The sequence below is a fragment of the Manis javanica genome, chromosome 5 (genome assembly GCF_040802235.1).
Source record: "Manis javanica isolate MJ-LG chromosome 5, MJ_LKY, whole genome shotgun sequence".
NCBI classification, from domain to species: Eukaryota; Metazoa; Chordata; class Mammalia; order Pholidota; family Manidae; genus Manis; species Manis javanica.
This window is the reverse complement of record NC_133160.1, coordinates 19,749,768-19,772,937: the sequence shown is the minus strand read 5'-3', so window position 1 is coordinate 19,772,937 and position 23,170 is coordinate 19,749,768. Positions and strand designations below refer to the sequence as shown.

Below are 23,170 nucleotides of genomic sequence, written 5' to 3'. Positions count from 1 at the left end.
AGAAGAATTGAAAAGTAGTCTCTGTCCTGGTAGAACCATCTCATGGTCTGATTTGTGTTGCAGTTACAGTTGGCTAAAAACTTCAAGTCCTTTCACATGTGTGCTCTTACCAGACTGCATCTTTTCCACCCCAAACATTTGTACTTGACATTTTGGTTCAGTGCAGTTCCCTATGTGTATCCTAGATTATTTTCCTCCTGTTAGATTTGGTCCATCATTATTACCCATCAGGAATTTTTTGAATTGGTTCTCTCAGCTACTGTGTTTGCCGTCTCTGTAAGCTTTGTGATATTTGTTAAGGTTGCCTTTTATATATCTTTTCCCAAGGCATTGATCAAAAAAATAACAATAAAATAACATAGTTAATCTGAACAGGCTCAAGGACTGAGCTCTGCAGGATACCACTAGAGACTTCTCTCTCCAGGCTGACATATATTCATTTGATGATCACCCAAGTCCCCAAATATTTTTCTTGTACTCAGCATGGTTTTGTTTATTACTATTTAGTGCCTAGTCTCCCTTGCCAGTTTTTCCAAGTGAACTGTAAAATCTTTTGTCAAATTGCTCTCCAGAAATCGAATTTATTTTTAAGTACCCATGGAAGGCAAATAAGCCTTAGAGGGTTGCTGAGCCCTTTAGGTTCAGAGGTTATATAGATCTGCTGCCTCATGGATATCTGAATTCTGCACCTGCCCTCCTGAGTCATGATTCTGGCTTGGCATCCACACTTTAGGTAATGGGGAATTAGTGCTCTAAAAAGGCAATCTATTTGTAAGCACAATGGAAGGAGCCTATTAAAGTGGTAAGGTGGTGAGGACCTTGACAAAAATAATTTTGAAATTTACTTAGAATAAGCAGGTGAGAATAGACAAGGAAGAATTGAAAAAGAAGAATAACATGGGTATGTTTTGCAGTAACAGACATAAAATATACTGTAACAAAATGGAAGTGTGGTCCTGGCTCAGGAATTTGCAGACAAATCAATGAAATGGAGTGAAAAGCCCATAAAATGATTTAAGAGTATCCATTAAAATTTAGTGTATGACTGAGGTGCCATTTCTTCAGATCTGTGGAAAAAGAGTAGATTATGGTATTAGAGCAATTGGCCAAATATTTGCAGAAAATAAAGTTAGATCTTTTCCCCATATCATATGCTAAAATAAATTTCAGATTTATTTACTCCTAAACATTTAAATATGTATAAATATAAAAGTACACCATAAAATATATCTAATCTTAGCATAGAAAAAGCCTTGCCCAGGATACATTTTAAACTGAGTTCATAAAGACAGAGATTTGAGTACTTGGACTTTTAAAAACCTTTATGTCAAAAAGCACAATGTACATATTAAAAGGGCAATTTTTTTTTTCTGTAACATATGACAGATTAATTTCTTTAATATATAGAGTGCTTAGAAATCAATAAATAAGATGAGCACTTGATATAAAAATGGGTAAAGAAGAAATAAAAGTAGCTATTAAACATTAACACAATTTTAATTATCTTCAAAATGCAAAATAAAAAATAAGTTATATTTCCCATTTTCAATTGGAGGAGATTTTAGATAACACTGTTTTGGAAGAGGGTGAGGAGAAACAGGCACTTCATACACTATTGGTACCTTTCTAGCAGGATATATCAAAATCTGTTAATGTATGCATACTCTCTGACTTGGCACTTTCCTTCCTGGGAATTTATCCTAACACAGTAATAATTAATAGTAACTATGAATCTTAGTGTTACTTATAATAAGGGAAAAAATTTGAACTGTCTGAATATTTGACAAGAGGGGATTGATAAAATAAATTATGATGCATCAACACAAGGGAATACCATGGAGCTTTTTAAAATGTGTTATGTAGACCAGGGACTTCAGTTAACCCTTCATCTCCTACACCTGCTCTCTGACTGATGGGCAGTCTCTCCTTGGAACACGTGTTGAGAAGGATTCTGATGAGCTCAGCAGAAAAGAGTGTTGTGCCCAGTGAGGGATTTTGTCACGGGAGAAGGAGAAGGACTAGGACTGAGAGCAGTCAGATGCTGGCCTTACCTGTTGTAGAAGAATATTTCATAAGGGGAATTGCTCAGCCTATGTTAAAAACAACAGCAAAAATTGAATATAGAACTATACTTTAGGTAGGAAAAAGGCTAAGAGTTGAGAAAAGTGACTTAAATATTCCAGAGTATTATTAATGGTTATTTCTGGTTAATAAAATTATGGGTGATTTCTGTTTACTTTTTGAAAGTTTGTCTTTCTTTTGCCAGTTTTTTACAAAAAGTAGTACTTTATAATTAAGAAAAAATGTATATCATGATTGGTGCACATGGTGTGTGTGGGGTCGCAGGGAAGACAGTGTAGCTCAGAGAAGACAAATAGGGGACTCTGTGGCATCTTACTACACTGATGAACAGTGACTGCAATGGGGTATAGGGGGGACTCGATAATAAGGGTGAATGTAATAACCACATTGTTTTTCTTGTGAAACCTTCATAAGTGTGTATATCAACGATACCTTAATAAAATAAATAAATAAATAAAAGAAAAGAAAAAATGTATATGTGTTATGATTAAAAATAGCAGTAGGGAAAAACAATGAAAAGAGATATTGTCTAAAACATGGCCATGTTTTAAAGAATTATAGTCTCCAGATTTTGTTCCTTATAGAATCCAGATTTCTGAAGAGGTGGTATTTGCCCAGCCCCTCAGCACTTGGATGAGTTCTCTGTGACTTCAAGAGTCCGTGACCATGTTCCTTTTTTTGTGTGGCCTCAATTCAATTAAGCAGATATCTGTGGACCTATGAGACAAAGATGTAATTCCTGTCTTTAAGAAGCTTACATTCTAGAGGGGAAGATAGACATGTTATAATATTAACAGTAGTAATAGTAGTAGTAACAGTAGCAGTAGAAGAAGAAATGAGAGCAAACATATAGTGCTTTCTATATGTCAGGTATTTTTTAAAAGTGTTCTATATGTATTTATTCATTTACTCTTTCCAGTAGCCCTATGAGATAGGTAAGTTTATTATCCCATTTACAAATGAAGATACTGAGGCCTAGAGAGACTAAGTAGTTCAGTCAGGTTAGTGGTTAGTCAGGCCCAGGCAGCCTGGCTCCAGAGTCTGTTTAACCATTGCTTCCCCTCAGTCACTCTCAGTCAGGTATCGTTCAGTTGCTTTGCACGGATTAGCTCATTTTCTTCTCAGAACAGATCTTCCTGTTTTGTTCATTAAAGGCTTAGTGGGCATTTCTTACATGTTACTGGGGAAGGGCATGCAGAGGTGAATGCAAAGCAGTTCTGTTCTTAGTGCCTGGGCATTGGTTTGTTGAAAGGTTCAGGTGTGGAAACATGAGTGAATTATCATGCTACTTCATGTATGGTGGTGATTACAGGATGCCAGAGACTAGATCTGCTTTACTTTGGTATCTACTTTCTAATCAACTAACTGGGGCAGAGGGTGGGGTGGGAGGTAGGATGGAGGGGAGGAAATTTTTGGATGGCAGCAGAATCTCAGTATCTTCCTTTGGGTAAGGGGAATAAATTGGCCCTTGATCTGAAGTGGTAAATCCTTTTTGGATTAGTAGGATAACTATGTTCAGGGCAACAGAGTTAATTACCACACCAAGGGGTAGTGGTAGCCAAGCCACAGGACTGGTGGGCAGATCATTTAATGCTGCAAAATGCTTCAGGAACCTTTAAAAGACAACTTGTGACTGCAAGAGTAAGGGGAACCCTGTAATGAAATCTGAATCCAAGATTGATTTTTGTAATGAGGAAATCGATTTCCCAAGGAAATTGTGTGACAGTGTGATGTTTGGATGAGTGTACTTCTTGGTTGGTCTGTTGTAGACACTTTGACAGATTGTCTTTCCATCTGGGTTGTGTTGTTGTTTGCTCCTCGGTACTGATAGTTAACCTCTTTCCTTGCAGTGATGCTGTCTTGTTTTCTCTTCCTAGGTTTATGGAATCTGAGCTGGACCTAAATGACATCATTCAGGAGATGCACGTGGTGGCCACCATGCCAGACCTGTACCACCTTCTGGTGGAGCTGAATGCTGTGCAGTCTCTTCTCGGGTTGCTTGGACACGATAATACAGATATCCTTTCGGATCTGTCATCAGTAGGAAGGCTGACATGGTTGGGGAAGCTGTTTACTCTCTTCTCTTGTCTGTCTCTGTTGATGTCTGCTGTCATGGCTAGTGTTCTATTTCCATTCTAATTATCTCCCATCTTGAGACACACGCTGCTCTTTACTCATTTGAAAATCTGGTTTTTATCTGTTAATAAATCTTGGGCAATTCTTAATTGTCCTATTTTCTCTTTTTAGTGCCAGAATTCATTGTGATATATCTGATCATATATTAACAGTATTAGTTTTTCAGGATCTTGATTTGGATGCCTGTTATAGAGGCAAGGCCAGACCAGGATTTGAATCTGTTGATCTAGGCATCATTCTGCTAACAGATGGCCCAGTGGAATTGAGACTAGAGGAGGCAGTGAACTGTGGTAGAAAACACTTTGGAATGTCCAAGAAGACATGGATTTTAATCTGTTTTTTCCACTGCTATATTCCCAATCCCTTAAAAGAGGCTCAGTGCACAATAACATTTAGTATTTGTTGAATGGGTGTTAGACCTAAACAGACATTCTAGATTTGGCTCCCAGCTTCATTTCTTGGATGAAATTTGGTGCCCTGGCCAACCCTTAGTATTCTCATCTGTGAAAGTGGAGTTAATAACTTTTGCCTTTCAGTGTTATTAAGAGGATTACAGGAGGTCATATAAATGCTGAGCAGTTTTTGATACATAGTAGGCGCTTAGTAAATGTTACTTTTAACTGGGTCTGAATCATGACTTCTAAAACCGTTTTATACTTTGTCTTTGCTCTCAGATGTGCAATAGCTTTACTGCAAAAGGCTTTTGATGTGCCTGTGGTTCGGGTTATGTTCATTAAAGCAAATTCTCTTCCAGTAGTTCTGTCTTGGAATCCAGATTTCCAAAGGTAAGAGACAAATGTAGTTAGTCTGCTTGAGTGATATTCATGGGGAATCTGCCGCTGCTTCATGTTATTTTCATATTTCTGGTAATCTCTCTCCTGAGAGCATGTCTGACTAGGTTCTTTCCTGCCCAATCTCATAAAAATAAATCAGTGAATGATTTTAATGCAGGTTTCTTGAAAGGTGATCTTAAGCCATTTCTGGTACTTCATGTCATGTAAGACAGTATTAAGAATTGCTCTGTCTGTCCCCAGATTGATTGCTGTGTTCCTCAGGGTTCACTGTGGGGTTCTGGGTTATATGAGAACTCGAGTCAGTTAGCTTGTTTCTGGGTGAGCTCACTAAAAGGTCACATGGGTTCATTTAGTAGACATGTCTTGAGTGCTTATTGTGTACCAGGCACTTTGCCCAAGGGACCATAGACTGTATTGGATGCTTAAGCAGCGTCAGTCAATAAACATATTGGGTATGTACTATATGATTACCCCTATTCAGGGTACTAACTGGTCTTTGAAGAGTTAGTAACTAAGAGTTCTAATTGTAACTTCACATTTCAGTTCACCTATAGAATGGTAGATTTTCAGAATCCAAGTAGACTAGAGATGACTTAGCCAAGTGCTGCCTTATTTAGTGACAAGTGGGAGGATCCAGATGTTAGAAAGTTAACTGTTCGGGTTGAGACTGGCACTCCAGGTGCCTGATTTTCAGTCCAGTGTTCTTTCTAGTACACCTTGACTTTTTCCTATAGGATTTTTCTATATAGGATTTTCCCTGTGGGATTTAGTACATCCCTGGTAAAGTTGTATAGTTACCAGTTGCCTTGCATATTAATACTGAAACACAGCTCTCACTCTTATTTCTATTCTTGCCAACTCAAAATATGTAGCAGCTTTCCAAAGATACTGACATTTTGCTGATTCACCAGCCTGGTTCCTGCTGGGGGAGAGACTGACACAATAAGTGCTGTTCGACCTCGGCATACTTGGGAAAGGCAAGGGCACAGATGTTCCAAGTTGTTAAGCTCTGTTTAAAAAGGAAGAAAACCAAGTCCCCCTATAATAACTTTGACAGACTGCCATTTCCCTCCTGTTTTCTGAGAGCTAAACTGTTTTTTCGCCTCTTGTATGCCAACCTACACCCTACTGCCCTAGTGATATTTTTTTTAAATCTGATTTTTAATTATGCCCTACATCAAATTTAAAGTGCATTTGAAATTTTTTTTAATTACCTAATTTTAATTAGATGCAGCAATTAGGGTAATGTCAGCCTCCTTCAAAGTACAGTTTTTCTTGAAAGTGGTTTCAGGAAAGGGTAGGCCCTCTTGGCTTGCATCTGACATATCCTCTGTCGGTTGGAACGTTGATCTCCCAGCAGCACTGCACTCTGCTTCTTGTCTTATCTGTGATCTGTAATGGAAATTTTTCTTCAGGAAACGGTTGTTAACAATTTACTGTTGTACAGCTTGTAACTGTCCGAAACACCTTACCATGAATAAACAATTTCATGGCAGTCATGACTTAAATTTTTAATCTTTTTTAACTCTTCATTTATCAACCATGACCATACATTGCTGGTTATGTTCCCAATAAGCACAGGTCATCTGTGCTTTGTCCTTCTTTGAGAAAACATAAACTGTAGGGATTTTAATTGGATCAGAGGCTGGTTTGTTGTAACCTTAAGAAGCAGAGGATGTGAGAAAACAGCTTGTGCCTTGTCCTTTCAACCCTGTGAAACAGCTCCAGAGTTTATCCTGGCACTTGGCATCACTGCTGCTGGTGAGGGCTTGTCAGCACTTCTGTGCCTCCTCTCCCCCCTTGAGAGGCTGGAGCCCAGCCATCAGCTGGCTGAGAGTGGAATTCTAGTCTGTGAAGAGCACCTCTTGCGGTGAGGGGCAAAGAGGGAGGGGCACATCCCTCACACCGTATTGAAGAGTCACTCTGAATGCAGCAGGAAGGAGTGCAAGGTGGGATCCAACAGCTGTTGCCTTTTAGAAATACTGCTTTTTAAAACAACTTTTCCTTTAAATCATTTAAACATGTTGAGAGTCCCTTTTATTGTGAACCTTTTGGAGTGTTTCTGCAGAAAAACAAAATCAAAGATTCATTTGAAGATATTTTCTTAAGGTATTGCTAAACAGTTTTTGTGGCCCGATTTAAGCCAGATTTACTCAATTTGCTTAAAGAAACAAGGAGGAATAAAAAAGGGGAAGATAAGACTCCAGATGGTGGTTGATCAACCCTTCTGCTACCACCAAAAAAAAATCCCCAAACCCAAAAAACACTACATCCATAAGTATCCTATTTTTGTACGTCATTTGCTGTGTTCTTAATTTGAGTGACAAGTCAGTGGAATTCTTTTTCAAGTCCTTGTGGTAGATCATGACATTTACTGGGTACTTCGCATGATAAGCCCTGTTGGTGCTCTTAGGGATGCAAGAAATAATAACTCCAGTTGATAGCAAAACACTCAGATTACTTTGTGTGGTAAGTGCCCTTGGAGTGTTACGCTCAGGAAATGCCACTGGAGTTCCGAGAAGGTGTGAGTCATCTCTGGCTTGGGGGTGATTAGGGAATTGAGCATTGGCGATGGGCAAACTTTGTATAGATGTGGAGATTAGAGTGCATTTCAAGTTTATTTTCTTGGTCTCTACTCTGGCAGTAGAAATTGCCATTCTTCACATGCTGGAAGCTGACATGCTCATGTAGTCAACTACAAACTTACCAGGATATCAAGTCCCTGACTTTATTTTTTAAAAAAATTCATGACTTACTGCTTCCCAGTGAAATGCCTGTATTCTTTAATAAGAAATACAGAGTAATCTAAAATAAAATTTACTCAAAGTCTGACTTCTCTCCATCTGTGTGTGATTCAGAAAAAAAAAAAGGTCTCATTGTAGTGGTATTTAAGGCATCAATGCAGTGGGTTGCATCCTAGTACACAGGAAAGGAGAAATTTGTTAGTTACAGAATAGATCATTGGTAGATCATTGGTGCTGATGGGACAGCTCTTTTTGTCCAGAATTTTAGGGAGTGGTCACTAGCACTATTCTTTCCTAAGTCATTAACTTAGTTTTCTCATACTCTAGAAAGCCAGGAGGACTTGCAGAGTTGTCCTGTTGGATTTTGTGAAGAATTACTGTAGAATTGGAAAATAAGGAGCAGACAAGACTTTTTTAGACCAGCTGGGATCAACTGATCTTGAGCAGTTTGGGTCTGAGAATGCTAAAGTGGAACAGACTGGCTGTGACACACCGTGTTATCCCAGAGGGGGTGTGCAATAGTCAGGGGTGCCTTGTGTTAGAGCCCCAGTGTTAATTAGCAGGAATAGGTCTGGGAAGGGTTTGAGCCTCTTAAGGGCTTTCTTCTAATTGAACTGGGAGAGAGTTGGCTGTTGTTCCAGTGCTTTCCTGCAAGTGCTGTCTAACAAGACTTGTATATCTTCAGCTGTTGTTTTGCTAGGAGCTATTATCATCTTGATATTTCCAGAATCAAAATTACATGGGAAATAATATAATTTTTCTCATCGGAAATATAACTTCCCTGGTAACTAATCTGTACTAGTAAACTACCCATTTTTTTGAGCAATTTAAATATGGTCTGGGGAAAGTCAGATTGGGTAAAAAAGTACCAAAATTGCAATCTGAGAAAAGAACCTGTTAATGTACCTTTCGATCATGTTTATGAGTCTTAGATGAATTCCATGTCCCTGGGTAGCTTGCCTGTTTTGGACATTTCCCCCATGGCATAATAGTGCCCACTAGCATTTATAGGTACTTAATGTTGAGTAAATGCTTTTCCTCTCTCGTATTAGTTTGATCTAGGATTGGGAGAAAATTAAGGTAGCATGTTCAAGCTCTGTGCCAACTATTTTAAAAGGAGAAAATGACCTTTTTGTTTGTGTTTTGAAATTCATCTGCACTAATTGGGCTACATGTAATCACTGTCCTACACTTGGAATAAAAAAAAAATTCTTTTTAAACATCCCACATTTATTCCATTAAATCAGTTATATACTCTGAATCTATACTGGCTCACTTTTTTTTAAGGAAGCCTTTTTTAAATGATTGTTTAAAAAGGCCTTTTGTGTAATCTTGTCTTTCTCTCTTTTTAAAATATAACTTCATTCCTTATGGACATATCTCATTGGAGATTAACGAGATTAATGCTGTTTCTGCACCAAGATCCTACATGGGATCAAGCCAAAAAAAACCAAGTATTTAGAGGCAGAAAATAGAAATAAACACCCCTGTTTCCCCAAGCCATTGTGTTATAGACCACTTTGTGCCCAGATGATCTTATTACACTAGTTTATTGCCCCAATAGTGGACAGGTACAGAAGGAGTGAGTGGGGTGGCGTTTCTACTCGACATGACAAAATAGGCTATCAAAAACTGTGTTTTAGTAATTCACATAGAGACAGGCTCTCTGTTTTCCTATTATACCTGGATGGAAGAGCCTTTTACCTTGTGAAATGAAATTGTAACTACAGAGGAAAAACCTATCACCAATGCCCAGAGTCTGCTTGTGAAGAAATGCTGGATGGGTGGCAGACCATGCTGAATTTTGACATCAAGATTGAGAGTTCATCTATCTTTAGTTTCTGTTCTCTTTCCTCTCTCTGGTCTTCAAATGACCAGAAATGTCTTCAAATATAACCTCTGTCTTCTGGGTCATATTATGTTATCCAGGAGTTGATGATTGTGATTATGGACTGATTATTGCCTTCCTGAAATGCTGTTTGGCGAAAGTTGGGAATCTATGTAAAATCAGTTACTAGTAGGATTGTTGAGATGTTTAGCAAGCCTGGTAAATGGTAACTGACTTCTTGTTTGACTTCTCAGCTGAGGCAGGAGAGTAGGTAAGGAGATATCCCCTGAAATATAATAAAAAGTGACTTTTTTTCATAAAGTTAGACATTTATCCTATAAAAAAACCACCCCCATTTTCAAAATTTTTTTTTCCTTTCTTTTTTTAAAGGCTTTAGGTTTAATATGTCAGCTCACATTTGTGAACATGGTATGAGACTAATCAAAGAAAAATATGGTATCTGTCCCAGAAGACCCTAGAGGCTGAAAAAGGACTTGATCAATCTGAATGTCTGTGGCATGGCTGAAATATGAAATTAGGTCTTCCAACCCACTGTGACCCAGAAAGGGAGACCATACTGTTGTTAGCTTAAAGTTTAGTTTTTAGAGACTTCAGGAAAAATGCAGGCACCACTGAGGGCTTTAGCCATTCTGTTGAAGATTTGTAAAGATACAATCTTTATTATAGTGCGTTCATATTTTCTCGTACTTTGACTTACTTAGCTTTTGACATACATGACCTCACTTATTCCTTAGAGCTGCTCAGTGAAATAGGCTGGGCAGAGACCATTACTGCCATTTTACAGCTGAAGAAACTAAGCTGTAAGGAAATAAAGGGGCTAGAGGGAAATTACATGGCTGGTGATAATTTTGGAATAGTTCACTTCACTAAAGATATGAAGGAAAGATAAATGACATGGTCCCTGTCCTCAAATTTGCTGACTCTTTATGTGTTTTTCTTTCATATATACCCTGCCTGTCTCTTGAGGCTATCGTTACTTATTAACTAGGGTGCAATGATTATTAATTACTTAGTCATGCATGGTGTTATTCAAGGAATCTAATGATAGTATTTGTTACATGCCTGATTCACAGCCTTGTCCTAAAGATATCTGACTCTACAATGGCTGGGTGGATAGAGAGATGAATGAAGTGTCTTGCATATTAAATTAGCACTGAATAGATAATAAGGTTTTTACATCTCACATATAAGAGCTTTCCAAGAGGATAAAATGGGAGTTTCTTAGATGAGGGGATTGAGGAGGGGTTGTCAGCATTTTGTTCTTTTTCTTGGAACTTTTAATAATTCATGGTAGAAGTAAATGACAGGTTTTTTTCTCCATGATTCAGTAGGGTCAATAGCTAGAACCTATCTGAATCTAGCCCTATTTAAACCTGGTGTGTATTCCCTTGTGTATTAATATGAAGTGTAGTGGCAAAAATATTGTTTTTGGAATCAAATGGACCTAACATTTTCCCTTACTATTGCAGTGACCTTTAGGTAAGTTGCCCAACTACTCTGAGCTTTAGCTTTTCTGTAAAATGGGGATCATTCTCACCTTATAATTCTATTGTGAGAATTTAGTAGCACAGTGCTTGATACAATGATGACCTTTAAAAACTGTGGTTATTATCATAGTGACATCTTTAGAGAGGGAGAACTACTAATTCTTGCTAGTCAGTAGCTCTCTGATTTCTAGGGGTTAAAATTAACCTGTTTTTTAAAAAAATTAAACAGTTTAGGTATTTTTGCTTACTATATATCAAGTATGATACATGGCCTTTTGTATCAATGGCTTTCTAGTTACTTTGTTAATAAAGACTATAAGCATGAAAGAGTTTTGTCCAAAGACCTTTAAAGTTCTTTTACACATTAAGTTTTATAGCACTTCCCCTGTTTTGGGTAAATATCACTTTAAAGAGTGAAAGACTAAAATGCAGAAAGTTTAATTACTTATTCAGCTGGTCAGTTATAGATGAATGAAATGAACCTTCAAATAATTTTTCTTTCCACGAAAGATATTCATGAAATACCTGAGCATCAGTTGACAGTAAGACCTGTCATTCTTTCTAATGTGTCCTATATCTTTCCTTTTATTTTTTCTTTCCAGTTCTAGAGAAACTGCCCTGATTCTGACCCTTGTCTCACTTCTGCACTCTTTTGTGTGTGGCATCTTCAGAACACATTTTCCTCCTTTAGGCCTCACTCCCCCACTCCCCCCACCAGCTACCCACTCATCCTGCCTCCCATCTGTCCACCACTACCCGCAGCACTCACAGTGCTTTAGTGCGTCTGCACATAGCTGTTAGCTTATTCTTTCAAAATATTAGTTTCTTCATATAGCTCTAGTTACCTGTTTCTCTCTTTCCTCCCTTTTTTTCTCCTCCCTTCCCTCCCTTCCCTAATCCTCTTTCTTCTCTTCTTCATATACCTTTGTACATTCCAGTCTCTGTGCCTTTATTTCTGTGGTTTTGCTTCTAGATTCCATGCCCTCTTTGTATGTGCTTGTTTTTGACTAGTCTTCTATTAAGTCATTCCTGATTTGCTAGTTAAACTTGATTGTTCCTTTTTCAGAATATCTGCCCTTCCATGACTTATTTGTTACATGTTGCTAATGTTCTGTAGTTTATAATTTTTTAAGTCTCTTTGATACAATCTAACTTCCTCATTTTATAGATGAGGAAATTGAGGCCTAGAATGAAGGATGGATTTGCCTTTGTCACCATCACACTTTGTTCATACACAGGCATTCAAAAGTGCACGTCGGCAGAGCAGTGTGTGTGTGTGTGTGTGTTTCCAAGGTGACAGAGGGACAACTTAGTTTAGTTCTGCCTTCCAGTTTCCCAGCATAACTCCTTATTTTCTCTCCTTCATGTTTTTTTTCTCTCATATTTCCCACTTTCTATCTGTATATGCCTCATGTTTTTTCCTTCCTTTTATGTCCAGAGCAGCTCAGTATTTGAGGGGAGGGAGGCTGGTGGGGTCTAGTACAGTCCAGTATTAGTCCTTCCTCTACATTTTAAAGCAATTTTGTCATGTCCTGCTCTCTGAAGACTCCTTGGTGAACACTAGTCATCTCATCTCAGAGATCATTACATCCTTTGATGGTGAACTGTGTAAGGTAGTTAAGATTATACTGAGTTTCAAGAATATGAATTATAAAATAAGGATGTTGGCCTCTTTCTCACTGGGAAAGTGACCTCCCAAGTGATCTATTTGAAATTTTGAAATTTATGAAAATGGAGTGAACCTATAGAATAAATTGCAAGGAAGGCAGCATAAAGAAAGAGACTGAGTCAGTTAACATTTATTGAACAACCACTGTGAGTAGAACCTTGTTGAAGAGATGTTAATAAAATACAATATATTAAAGATAAACTGTGATGAAGCAATTGTCGAGCAAGTAGAAGGGAACCAAATATTTTAATAAAATGTGGGTAGGGTTTCAGCATGTACATGGTATTTGATACCCTTAACATTTTTCACATGTGTCCATAGCTGTGGTGGACTTGCTCCAGGAGTTAACAGATATAGACACCCTCCATGAGAGCGAAGAGGGAGCAGAAGTACTCATCGATGCTCTGGTGAGTTGCATCTCTCTGGGGTTTTGCAGGTGTGTGTGAGGTGTTATATCACTGCCATTGTCTCTGAGTGGTGGTCTCAGATGTTTATCAGGTAGAGCCCTGTGGCAAAGTGGGACTGAGTGAAGAGAGTCAGTGGAAATGCAACTTGTGAGGTACTTTTATTCTTTGGAACTATGTTAGGGAAGGGGTTGTAGAGGTCTAACAGTTTAAAAATCTGCTGTAAGCAGGCTTTTCCTCATTCTTTCAGCTAAGTTACCCTCACCATATCCTCTCAGATGGGTATTATTGCCTTTATTCCGTTTACAACTATGGAGCTGAGGCTTAGAAAGAGCAAAACAAGTTTCGTGGTTGCATGGCTGGGATGTGAATGGGTGTTCTCTTTGACTCCATGTTCCTGTTCCTCCATCCCCAACTGACTTTTACAGAGGGTTTTCACAGATGTTTCTTTTCTCCTCTGGGCTTTATAATCCCAGTGCAAGTGAGGACAGATACCATTATTATTTTACAGATAGGAATCAGAGAAGGCTAAAAATGAGAACAAACCTACCTCGTCCAGGCCTGAATTGCAGCCCCTGCCTATAGGAGACAGGGCCAGCTGGCTTCTCCACTCCTTTGGAGGAGCCTAGGCAAGGCCTTGGAATCTTCCTCAACCACTGCTCCAGGCAGCAGCAGTCAAAAGGAGTTTATATGTGAGGTGAGCCAATCTGATCTCATTTCCTCACTTTGCACACGAGGAAACCCAGATGTGGAAGGGGACCCTCCACTGGGTCACTCTCCAGGCCCAGTAACAGCTGAGATTAGAGCCTGCATATTCTGATCCCAGCCACAGTCCTGTCCCACCATAGCAGTTTCCCTCCCTCAACGGTGATCAGACAGGGCTCCAGGACTAAAAAAGCACCACAGATGGCCTGTGGCAGGAGTGAGTCTTGGCCAGCCTCTTACCCTGATATTTTCTGTGGAGCTCTGGCCACCAAGCTGTCTACCTCCTCAAGGCTCCGTTGATTCTCCTTCCTTTGGGTTGACTTCTGTTGTCTGGTAAAACTGTTAGTAAGTACCGGTTTTGATGCAGTTTGCAGAGTTTATCAAAGATCACTGCAGCTGCTTGTATTAGAAGCACCTGAGGGCTGATTAGGCTGCTTTCTGCCCCCCATGTAAAGCCGCCTGTATCAGAACGGTAGGAATAGGGGCCCCAGATGATTCTGAGACCCCCATTGCTGTTCTGCCAACCCTCTTCTCACTCTTTCTCTCTCAAGGTTCTTGACATTAAATTTCCCTTGTGCCCTGCTTGCTGCTGGCATTCGGTGTGAATGAGGGGGTTGTGAACTCACTGGCTATGAAGCACTGTCACTTACAGAGAGCAAGGCAGAAGTCCAACAGGGCCATTCGTGACTATAATGAAAACTTCTATTGCCATTTTTCTTTCAAGCTTCTACCTAGAGTGAACTGCCATTTTTGTAGAATTCAGGACCTTTATTTTTCCTTTGAACCACTGTGCAGAAAGAAAAGGGTAATACTGGGTTGTTTTGAGGAGCATCTCAAGGAAGGCTGTGGCACTTGCTCTTGCTCTGCGTCCCCACAGTGTCATTTGTGTGGTCTTACCTTCCAAAGGTTAATTACAGTGGCCCTGAATGAGCCTTCCTGCCTGGTCCCTGGGCTGATTTTAATTACCATCCTTTGCCTATGTGAATAGAAGATATGAGAGAGGAAGAGCTAGCCTGACTGCTGCCTGTAAAACATACCCAGAAACAGCAATTCACACAAAAGCCCCTATTGTGTTTTCTGTGTTGCCAAGCCCACCAACAAAAAGCTGAATGTTGCATATTTTATTGTTTTTTGGAAAGAAGTAGTTCATCCTCAGTCTGGGAGCCATTAGGTGGCTGCTATACAGGGTTTTCTGTTTGTTTAGTTTTTAGAAATTATTATTTTAAGGTTTTGACTCATAACTTTATACTTGTGGGACTGGTGTGAATCACAATTGAACATTCCTAGACTTCCATATATTATTTGCTTGTCTGCAGCCAGTCAGAAGCTTTAAGTAAATATCAGAGAGCAGAACTGGTGGGTGGACTTCCATTTATTTTTTCTACCCTGTTCTGTGTTCAGGGAGAAGTTTGATAAGTATTCTCATATTACAAGGGTTGAGTCATCTTTGTAGTTTTAATTTGGGGCCAATATCAGAGGCCTGGAATTTCATGAGCAGAGGCTAGAGGGCATATAGCAGAATTTATTGTAGTGTGCAGTTTGCAGTTATTGCCTTGGTCTTTTTCCCAATTGAAAGTCCCAGGCAATAGAAGAGGACATTCCTGGGAAGAGAGTGTTGTCCTGGCATTCTCAGTGATCTTTGGGGTTTAAAATGGGGTTCACAGTCACTGCTCTTACTTATGCAAAAGGTGGGTGTTTGTGCTTTATAACAAGCTGATTGGGTAGCCTGGAAAATAGACTCTTTTTTGAAGAGTAGTAAACACAAGGGTATACTGCTTGGAGGGCAGTTCTCTGGCATGCCTCTCTAAAAATGACCTGGGACTCCCTAAGAGTTGTGATTAGATGACATCCATTTTTCTACCTACTAGTCCCCAAACTTCCATGCCTTTGCTCCCATCTGCCTTCAACTTTGCAAGCCTTGCTTTTCCTATGCTACCTGAAATACTTTTCATCCTATAAAGCCCAATAAACCTTTTCTGAGTTTTCTTCATTCATCATCTTGCAGAATATGTGTTCCTTTAGCACTTTATACATCCTGGCGCTTGTCATGCTGGCCTATAGACTTCTGTTTATAAGTTTTTCTTTCTTGAGATATAATTCCCATCAGGGGAGTCACCAGTGGAGTGGCTCTGTCACTAACTGTGTGTCCTTGGGAGTGTTGCCTAACCTCTCTTTACTCACTTTCTTCTGCAAAATGGGGATAACAGTAGTGCCTATTTATTGCATAGGGCTGAAGTGAGGAATAAATGTAATATTTTATAGTCTTTAGAATAGTGTGTGTCACAGAGTAAACACCCAATAAATGGTGGCAATTATCTTCATCAAGATACTGTGCCTGGCACATATGAAATACTTAGTAAATGTTAAGATATGTATCATCTGCAAATGAGATGTTTGAGTGTTTGTTGAGTTAACATTTTTTTTTGATAAATGTTCAAAAAACATTTTGAATAAATTTAATATTCAGACATTTTAAGGGTATGTATCTAAATAAGATGTGGGAGCACAGAGATTTAGTTTTAAAAAAGGAGGATGAAGTAAGTGATGAAGATACTGTAAGGCACAATGTGGAGAGTGACTGTGGGAGATGCAAGCTTCTGTGGGAACGAGGAGGAAGTGGTCACTTCTGATGGGGAAGAAGCAGGAAGGGCTGCAGAGCTGTGGGTTTATTGGCTTGGTCTCTGGAGGGAGGCTTTCATTTGAGGTTTGGGAGGTTTCACAGCCAGAGGAGGTAGTAGAAATGTGGCTGGACATGAAGTGGCCAGAGATGTGAGGTGCTACCATCTGCTAAAAAGAGTTTTACAGAAGGGGCTTCGATGTGGAGAGCCAGGGAACTACCCTCCATACCCATTCTTGACCTCAATTAATATTGCTTAAATGTTAAACTTTGAAGTCCAGTGCTGGTTCAGTGGGCTGGTAGTGCTGCTCAGGTGAGGCTGAGGTTGGTAGGTACCTTTCAGTGTCTCTAGGAGTTCTTACTATGTAAATTTCTGGAGCCTATCACTTTTAGCCCTTCCCATTTCTATTAACATCCTCACCTTCCTCTGTATTTGTTCCCAAGCAAAATTCATTTGTTCATTCATTCACTAAATGTTTATTGAGTGCTTGGTGTATTCTGGATTCTAGGAACTGAGTGTGCAGCAGTGAGCAAAACTGACAGTCTGCTTTTGTGAAGCTCATACTCTAGTGGAGGGAGAAACAGTAAGAAAACAAGAAAACAATGATTCTCTGTTACATAGAGAATTAAAATAGATTGACGTGATGCAGAGTGACTGGGAAGTCATGTTAGATTAGGTAGTTGGGACAGGTCTGAGTTCTGGATGGAAAGAAGAAAGCAGCCATTCAGAATGACCAAGGGCAAGATGGGACAAGTACAACGGACCTAAGGCAGGAATGAGCTTGACATATTTGAGGAACCAAAAAAAGGCCAGTATGGTTAGTGTGCAGCTGGAGTGAAGGGAGAGAGCAGCCAGGGCAGACCACACTGGGTTCTGTAGGCACTGGAAGTAGGTTTGGGTGGAACTGCCAGCATGATGGGGAGTAGTAACTGGAGGATCGTAAGCAAGGGAGTAGTAACGTAGTCTGACCAAACGTTTTAAAAAGACTATTCTTGGCAGCTGTGTGGGAAATGGATTAAAGGAGCAAGAGTGGAAGCTATATTACTAGGTAGGTTGTAACAGGCATAAGTTTTGCACTATGACCATATTGCTATATGTATCCTCAAAATTTACTGCTTGATCAAGGTTCGGTTGGTGTGGGGGATTTTTTATTCTTGTCTTTTAAATATGAAATCTCCACAACTCCAAGTATCCAGTCAAACCCTTGAAAAAGCCTGTTAGCAGATTGTGCAAGAAAGACAAAGAATCCATCAAACCCCCTCATCTGTTCCTTTTTTATTTCTTCTTCTCTTGTATCCATCCATCTAGTCTGGTTAAGTGGAAAAGGATGTCTGATCATGCTTTTGCACTTAGTCTCATTAGAACCTACTGGAATATTGTTTGGGAGATCTGCTAACAGACAAATAACCAATGACATAAGAAAATGTCAGGCTTAAGGCAGTCTTGATTTCCAAGGCCAATGTTGCTCTGACTTATGCTATGATCTCTGCAGGATTTGTTTTTTTTTTTCAGACTTAGACATAGGTGCAAAATACAGGAGGAAGGTGATAGACCCAAGGAGTTAGAGGGAGTAAGACAGAATGCTAATTTGTGCTTCTTGCTAGATGATATCCAGAGCTATGCATAATATAAATATTTTTTAAGGGTTTTCTGAGCTAAGTTTATTTTGACTGCCTTGACCCTCCTGCAATCAGATAAAATTGCATTTAACCCAGCTAAACATGAAGTTTCACACTTTGCAAGCTTAAAAGGCTGTCTGTTACAAGTTAGATTTCCAGAGCAAGAAAAAAGATTTTCCTCTAGCCAGACACCCATTATCCATAGCCAGTAAATTCTGAGACTTGAATGTGTTGCTTATTGCCACTGTCCCCACCATTTTCCAGACAGTAGGGATGGAAAACATAACTAAGAATCAAGGAAAGAGGGGAGGAAATAACACAGACAAAGCAGCAGTAAGCAATTGAAACTGGTAAGCAGTTTGCAGAACTGACAAGCAGTGTGATGCCCAGTGGACTTGCAGTATCTGCTGCTTTAGGATTCAGGGAGATTATAAGTCAATCAGGGTGATTTAGGGAAAAACAAACTGTGACATGGTTCATATTTTCCCCCCAGATGTTTCTCTGTTTTCTCTCACATACCCAAATTGTCCAATTAATTAAGGAAAGCATTGCAGTGGATTTCTTTGGTGAAGCTTTTGCTGGTGAGATTTGAGAACAACACTGTGTATCTCCTTGGTGTAAGAGGGAAGACAGCTCTTTGCTTGTATTTATGGGCATTCTCCATTCTGGCATCAGTATCCCCTCAAAGATGCAGCTTAGTGTCTTCCATTGTTCTTCACACCTGGTCACAAAGGAAAGCCTAGAAAAATCTACTTCATTTGTGATTCAGGTCTCACAAATTACCTTCCTTGGTTTGTCAATAATTACAGCTTTTCCACTGAGAAAGAGTTAAGAAGCCTTATTTCAAGATCTGTCCTCTGTTCCATCCTCAGGCTCAATTTGAATTGTGTCTGTAGGGTGTCTTGTACACAAATACTGAGGAAGTGTCAGTTGAATGAGACATTTCTCTCTCCTTTCTTTTGCCCTCACCCAAGTGATACAGGGTATGACGGGAAGACAGAATCTCAGAGTTGGTCAATTCTGCCATAGCTCTGTGACTTTGGTCAGGCTAATTAACCTTTCTGGATCTCAGTGTTTTGTAAAAGCTGTGAGGGTACCACAAGAGTAAAGGGAGCAATGCATATACAGATCTGATTACAGCACACAAAGTAAGTGTTTCATCAGTTTATTTGAATTTAGCAAAATTACCAAGTGTCTGCTAGGTCTAATATCACACTAGACTTTGAAGAGTACGCCAAGGTGAATGAGGGTGCTGTGCCTGCCTTTGAGGAACTTGAGTTTTTGTTAGCTTGTGGGAAGTACACATGGTGAACAATCAGGTATCAGAAGGGATAAAGAGCTCGATTCAAATTCTCTATTTCATTTCTGAATCAGATCCTGGTAAGGCATTCCACATATTTTCATTTAATCTTAACAAGTTATTCCCAGTTCCTAAGTGAGGTAATTGATGCAGTGAGGGAGAGAATATAGCTTAGGTCCACAGCAGATTTTATCTTCCCATACAGGTTTACTTATTACTTACTGGCAACTACTTAGGAATTTATTACCAGATAGATAATCACTTCTTGATTAGTAGGCATTAAGTTACCTTCCTTGGTATACATAGCTTAGGGTCACCCAAAGGGCAGACTCCCTAAGAGTAAAAATCATGCACAGAAGGTAGTGTGAAGTAGTATCAACATTTTCACCAAAGAGGGAAGCATGGTTTTTGCTTTTGCTGCCACTGCTCAGTAGCTTTTTAGTCATTACTCTCTTGAAATCAGCTACTAAAAGTTTGTTGTAGCTACTAAAAGTTTCCTGTGTTGTGTGAATCAATTAGCTAAACAGAATTGCTTGTTTATGCATTAAATGTAACATAAATGTAAGACAGTTTATTATGTTAATATTCTCTTCTAAAAAGGAACTAGAAATTCATCAGAAAACATAGTTTCATAAAAGCTTAGCCTGGAAATTAGGAATGTTTTGAGTTTAAATTTTGAGGTCAGTGTTAAGTATTGGCAAATGAACTTCCCAAGTAAACATGTCTTGGTGCTGTCGTCTAGAAACATGCTTTTCACTTGAATGAACTGTTGACCTGACTTAAAATGCATTTTTGTAAGGTGTTTGTAATACCACAGAGAAGCAGAAAGAGCACCGAATTTGATTTCAGAAGGCCTGGCTGGGTTCAAGTGCTAGCACTTTAATTTTGTAATGGTGAATTTTACTTTGCCTCCCAGTTTCAGTTTACTCCTCTTAAATTCGGGAAAATGGTGCCTGCCCTTCCTTGCCTTCGAATCATTTCAAGGCTCATAGAGAGACAGGGATGGGAGAACATGTTGTAAACCTTAGGCGGCTGATTGTTCATTCAGTAGAGGAGTATGGGAGTGGGGACGTTGTGGGGACTGTTTTGTGACGTGTATCCCTATCCTTTTGCTTCCTTGCTGTCAAAGGTGGATGGACAAGTGGTAGCCCTGCTCGTGCAGAATCTGGAGCGCCTGGATGAGTCTGTGAAAGAAGAGGCAGACGGAGTCCACAATACTCTGGGTGAGGGGAAGGGCAGCCAGCACTTCCTGAGCTTATGTTTGTTTGGGGGCTTGGTGCTCATTTGTCTTCCTCCTTCATAATAGAGTCAACAGCACGAGTGTTTTCTTTCCTTCTGCTCCCAAACTGCCTTTTCAGGAATGAAGACTCCTGTGTAAATTTCATATAACTGCAGCTCTGGTTTGGCTTGTAGGTAATAAAGCAGAAATCTTCGTTTGTCCAAGTAGGTAACCTTCCTGGGCAAAAACCGCTGGTTCCTTTTAACAGGCCTTTGCCTTCAAAAGTTTGGATGAAGTCTCTGCAGGGTGAATTCTTTTTTTTTTCTTCCTTTGGGAGGTTTTTATTTTACAATTTTTAAATTCCCTTATATTGGTTTTTCTTCTCATTTCCCTTCAGCGGAACTGCAAATTTTTAAAGAAATGTGTGCCTTTATAGGACATTTTATTTGAAAAAGGTGGTATTTTTTTCCTCTTCGTATGTGTAGTTGGCTCTGTAACTGTGAGCTGAAATATTGCTAATTAACGCTGCTGCTGCTTCATCATATGTTCATTTAAGTGGATTCTTCTGTATTTCCCCTCCTTGAATACTCCCCATTTTCCCCCCTGCAAAGATGCCAAACCAATAGCCTATTTAAAATTGTGCTTTTGGGTAGTTCTCTTTATCACTGGTCACTGTCTTATGGAAACCAAAGGTGACGTATCTGTAAGCAGAGCTTGAGAAATGATCAAAAGCCCATCAGAAGCAGAAATTTTGATGAAATCAGATTTTCTCTCAGTTTCTTTGTGTCTGCCACAGGTTTCTCTTCTAGTTTTATACTCTCTTTGGTGAGGATTATCATAAAGAAGGGGGGAAGATCTGGGAGTAAAAGGAGAGAAAACACTACAACCTATAATTTGGGGGCTGGCTGTGGTCTAGAGCTAGAATTTGGTATTACCATCTGGGAGCCTAATGTTGAATAGAAAGCTTATCAAAAGTATTAACTAACTGTTAATAAAAAGGGTCTGGTGTAAGGGAAAAGTACCAGGTTGGCAGTTTATATAGATCTGTCTAGTTTCAGCTTGGTCACTAACCAAGAGCTCAGGAGATTGATCCCTCCCCCGCTTATTGAGCACCTGCTGTTTGTCAGGCATAATTCTAGGCACTGGAGCAGATTAAAGATAAATTAGGCATGGTTCTATTCCTTAAGAGGCAGACTGATGGGAAGGTCTTGAACAGAAAGGAGATACAATACACGGTAAGAAATGGTATAATAAGAGTCAGCAAAGAGCATATGGAAGTGAAGAGGAAGGATCCCTCTCCAAATGGCTGGATAGGAGCAAGGAATTGAATATGAAGATAGGTGTGTTTTGACAGGGAAATGTGAGGACCCTTAGGCAGTCGACTACCATTTGCCACGCCATGAATGGGCATGGGCTTTGGGGAAAGAATAGAAATGTACTATGGTAGTGGGAGGTACAAATGGTGGGAGATGGGATGGAAAGAGTTAAGTTTGTCCAGATTGTGGAGGACCTTGTAAACCAAGGCAAGATGTTTGTATTTTATTTTAGTGGATAATAGGAAGCCATTTTAAGCGTAATTAGAATAAAAAGATAAAGGGATAGGAGATTAAAATGAATGAGTTGATTTTCTTAGAAAATGTGAGAAAGTTATTTAGGGTATTATAATGATTTTTATCTCCCAGGGGTCTCCATGCTACTCTGCTCCCATGGCTGCCCAGTCATTCTTTAATTTGCCATTGGTGAAGCTGACATGGACAAAGGAGTGAGGAAGAACATAGGAGGTGTGGTGATTTCTTCAGCCCTTTGTCCTTCAAAATTCAGACCTGATGTGTTCTGGACATTATGCTGAGAGAACACAGAGCTCTATCTGCTTTATCATAGTACCATATCCCAAGATATGGAGTGGAAAGGGTCCTGAAGGAAATGAAAGCACTGGATGCATTAGATGGAAACATAGGTGATTTTTTTAAGTCCCGTTTTTTAGTATCATATTCATCCAATAACCTTTTCTTTGCTTCTTAATTTTTAATTTTTCTATTAAGCAGCAATTTGGCTGTCGTAAGAGATAGCTGGACTAACTATATTTGCTTCTGAAAACCTGACAGTTACCTCTGCCTGCATGGCCTTTCCCCTCATGCACATTATTTTGTTCAATAAAGAAGGTTATGCTTGTTTCTCTTGCAATATCCAGAGAAAGAGAACTGAAAATGGAGGAATCAAGAAAGGAAGAGACTCCCAAATTCACCATCCCCTTGATTTTTCCCTCAGGCTGCTGCCTAGCCCCTGTCTCTTAAGTCACAGGTCTCTGGGACTTTTAGTACGATGAGGACTAACAAGGCCTTCTAGGCAGGCATCAACCCTCCTGTGTGTTTTGCTCTAGTATTATTCCCGATTAGCACAGAAAATTTACCACTTACACCTTTTGTGAATTCCATCATTTTCAGTTATGAGTTTTACTTTTAACAAAACTAAGAAAAAAAGAAACATAGCATCCCCTGGCTAATCTAAAAATGACACCATAGCATCTGGCTGGGAGGAATATGG

At 39.5% G+C, this 23,170-nt stretch overlaps 1 protein-coding gene across 3 annotated transcripts in view; it reads left to right on the top strand.

The window, feature by feature from the left end:
- The window catches only part of CTNNBL1 (catenin beta like 1), a 168,067-nt gene that overhangs the window by 39,822 nt on the left and 105,075 nt on the right, over positions 1–23,170 (top strand). For all 3 annotated transcript variants that reach the window (XM_073236620.1, XM_073236622.1, XM_073236621.1), the window contains exons 4-6: positions 3,960–4,101; positions 13,073–13,168; positions 20,537–20,630. In XM_073236620.1, coding sequence (XP_073092721.1) covers positions 3,960–4,101; positions 13,073–13,168; positions 20,537–20,630 — 332 coding nt within the window. The remainder of the gene's footprint in view (positions 1–3,959; positions 4,102–13,072; positions 13,169–20,536; positions 20,631–23,170) is intronic.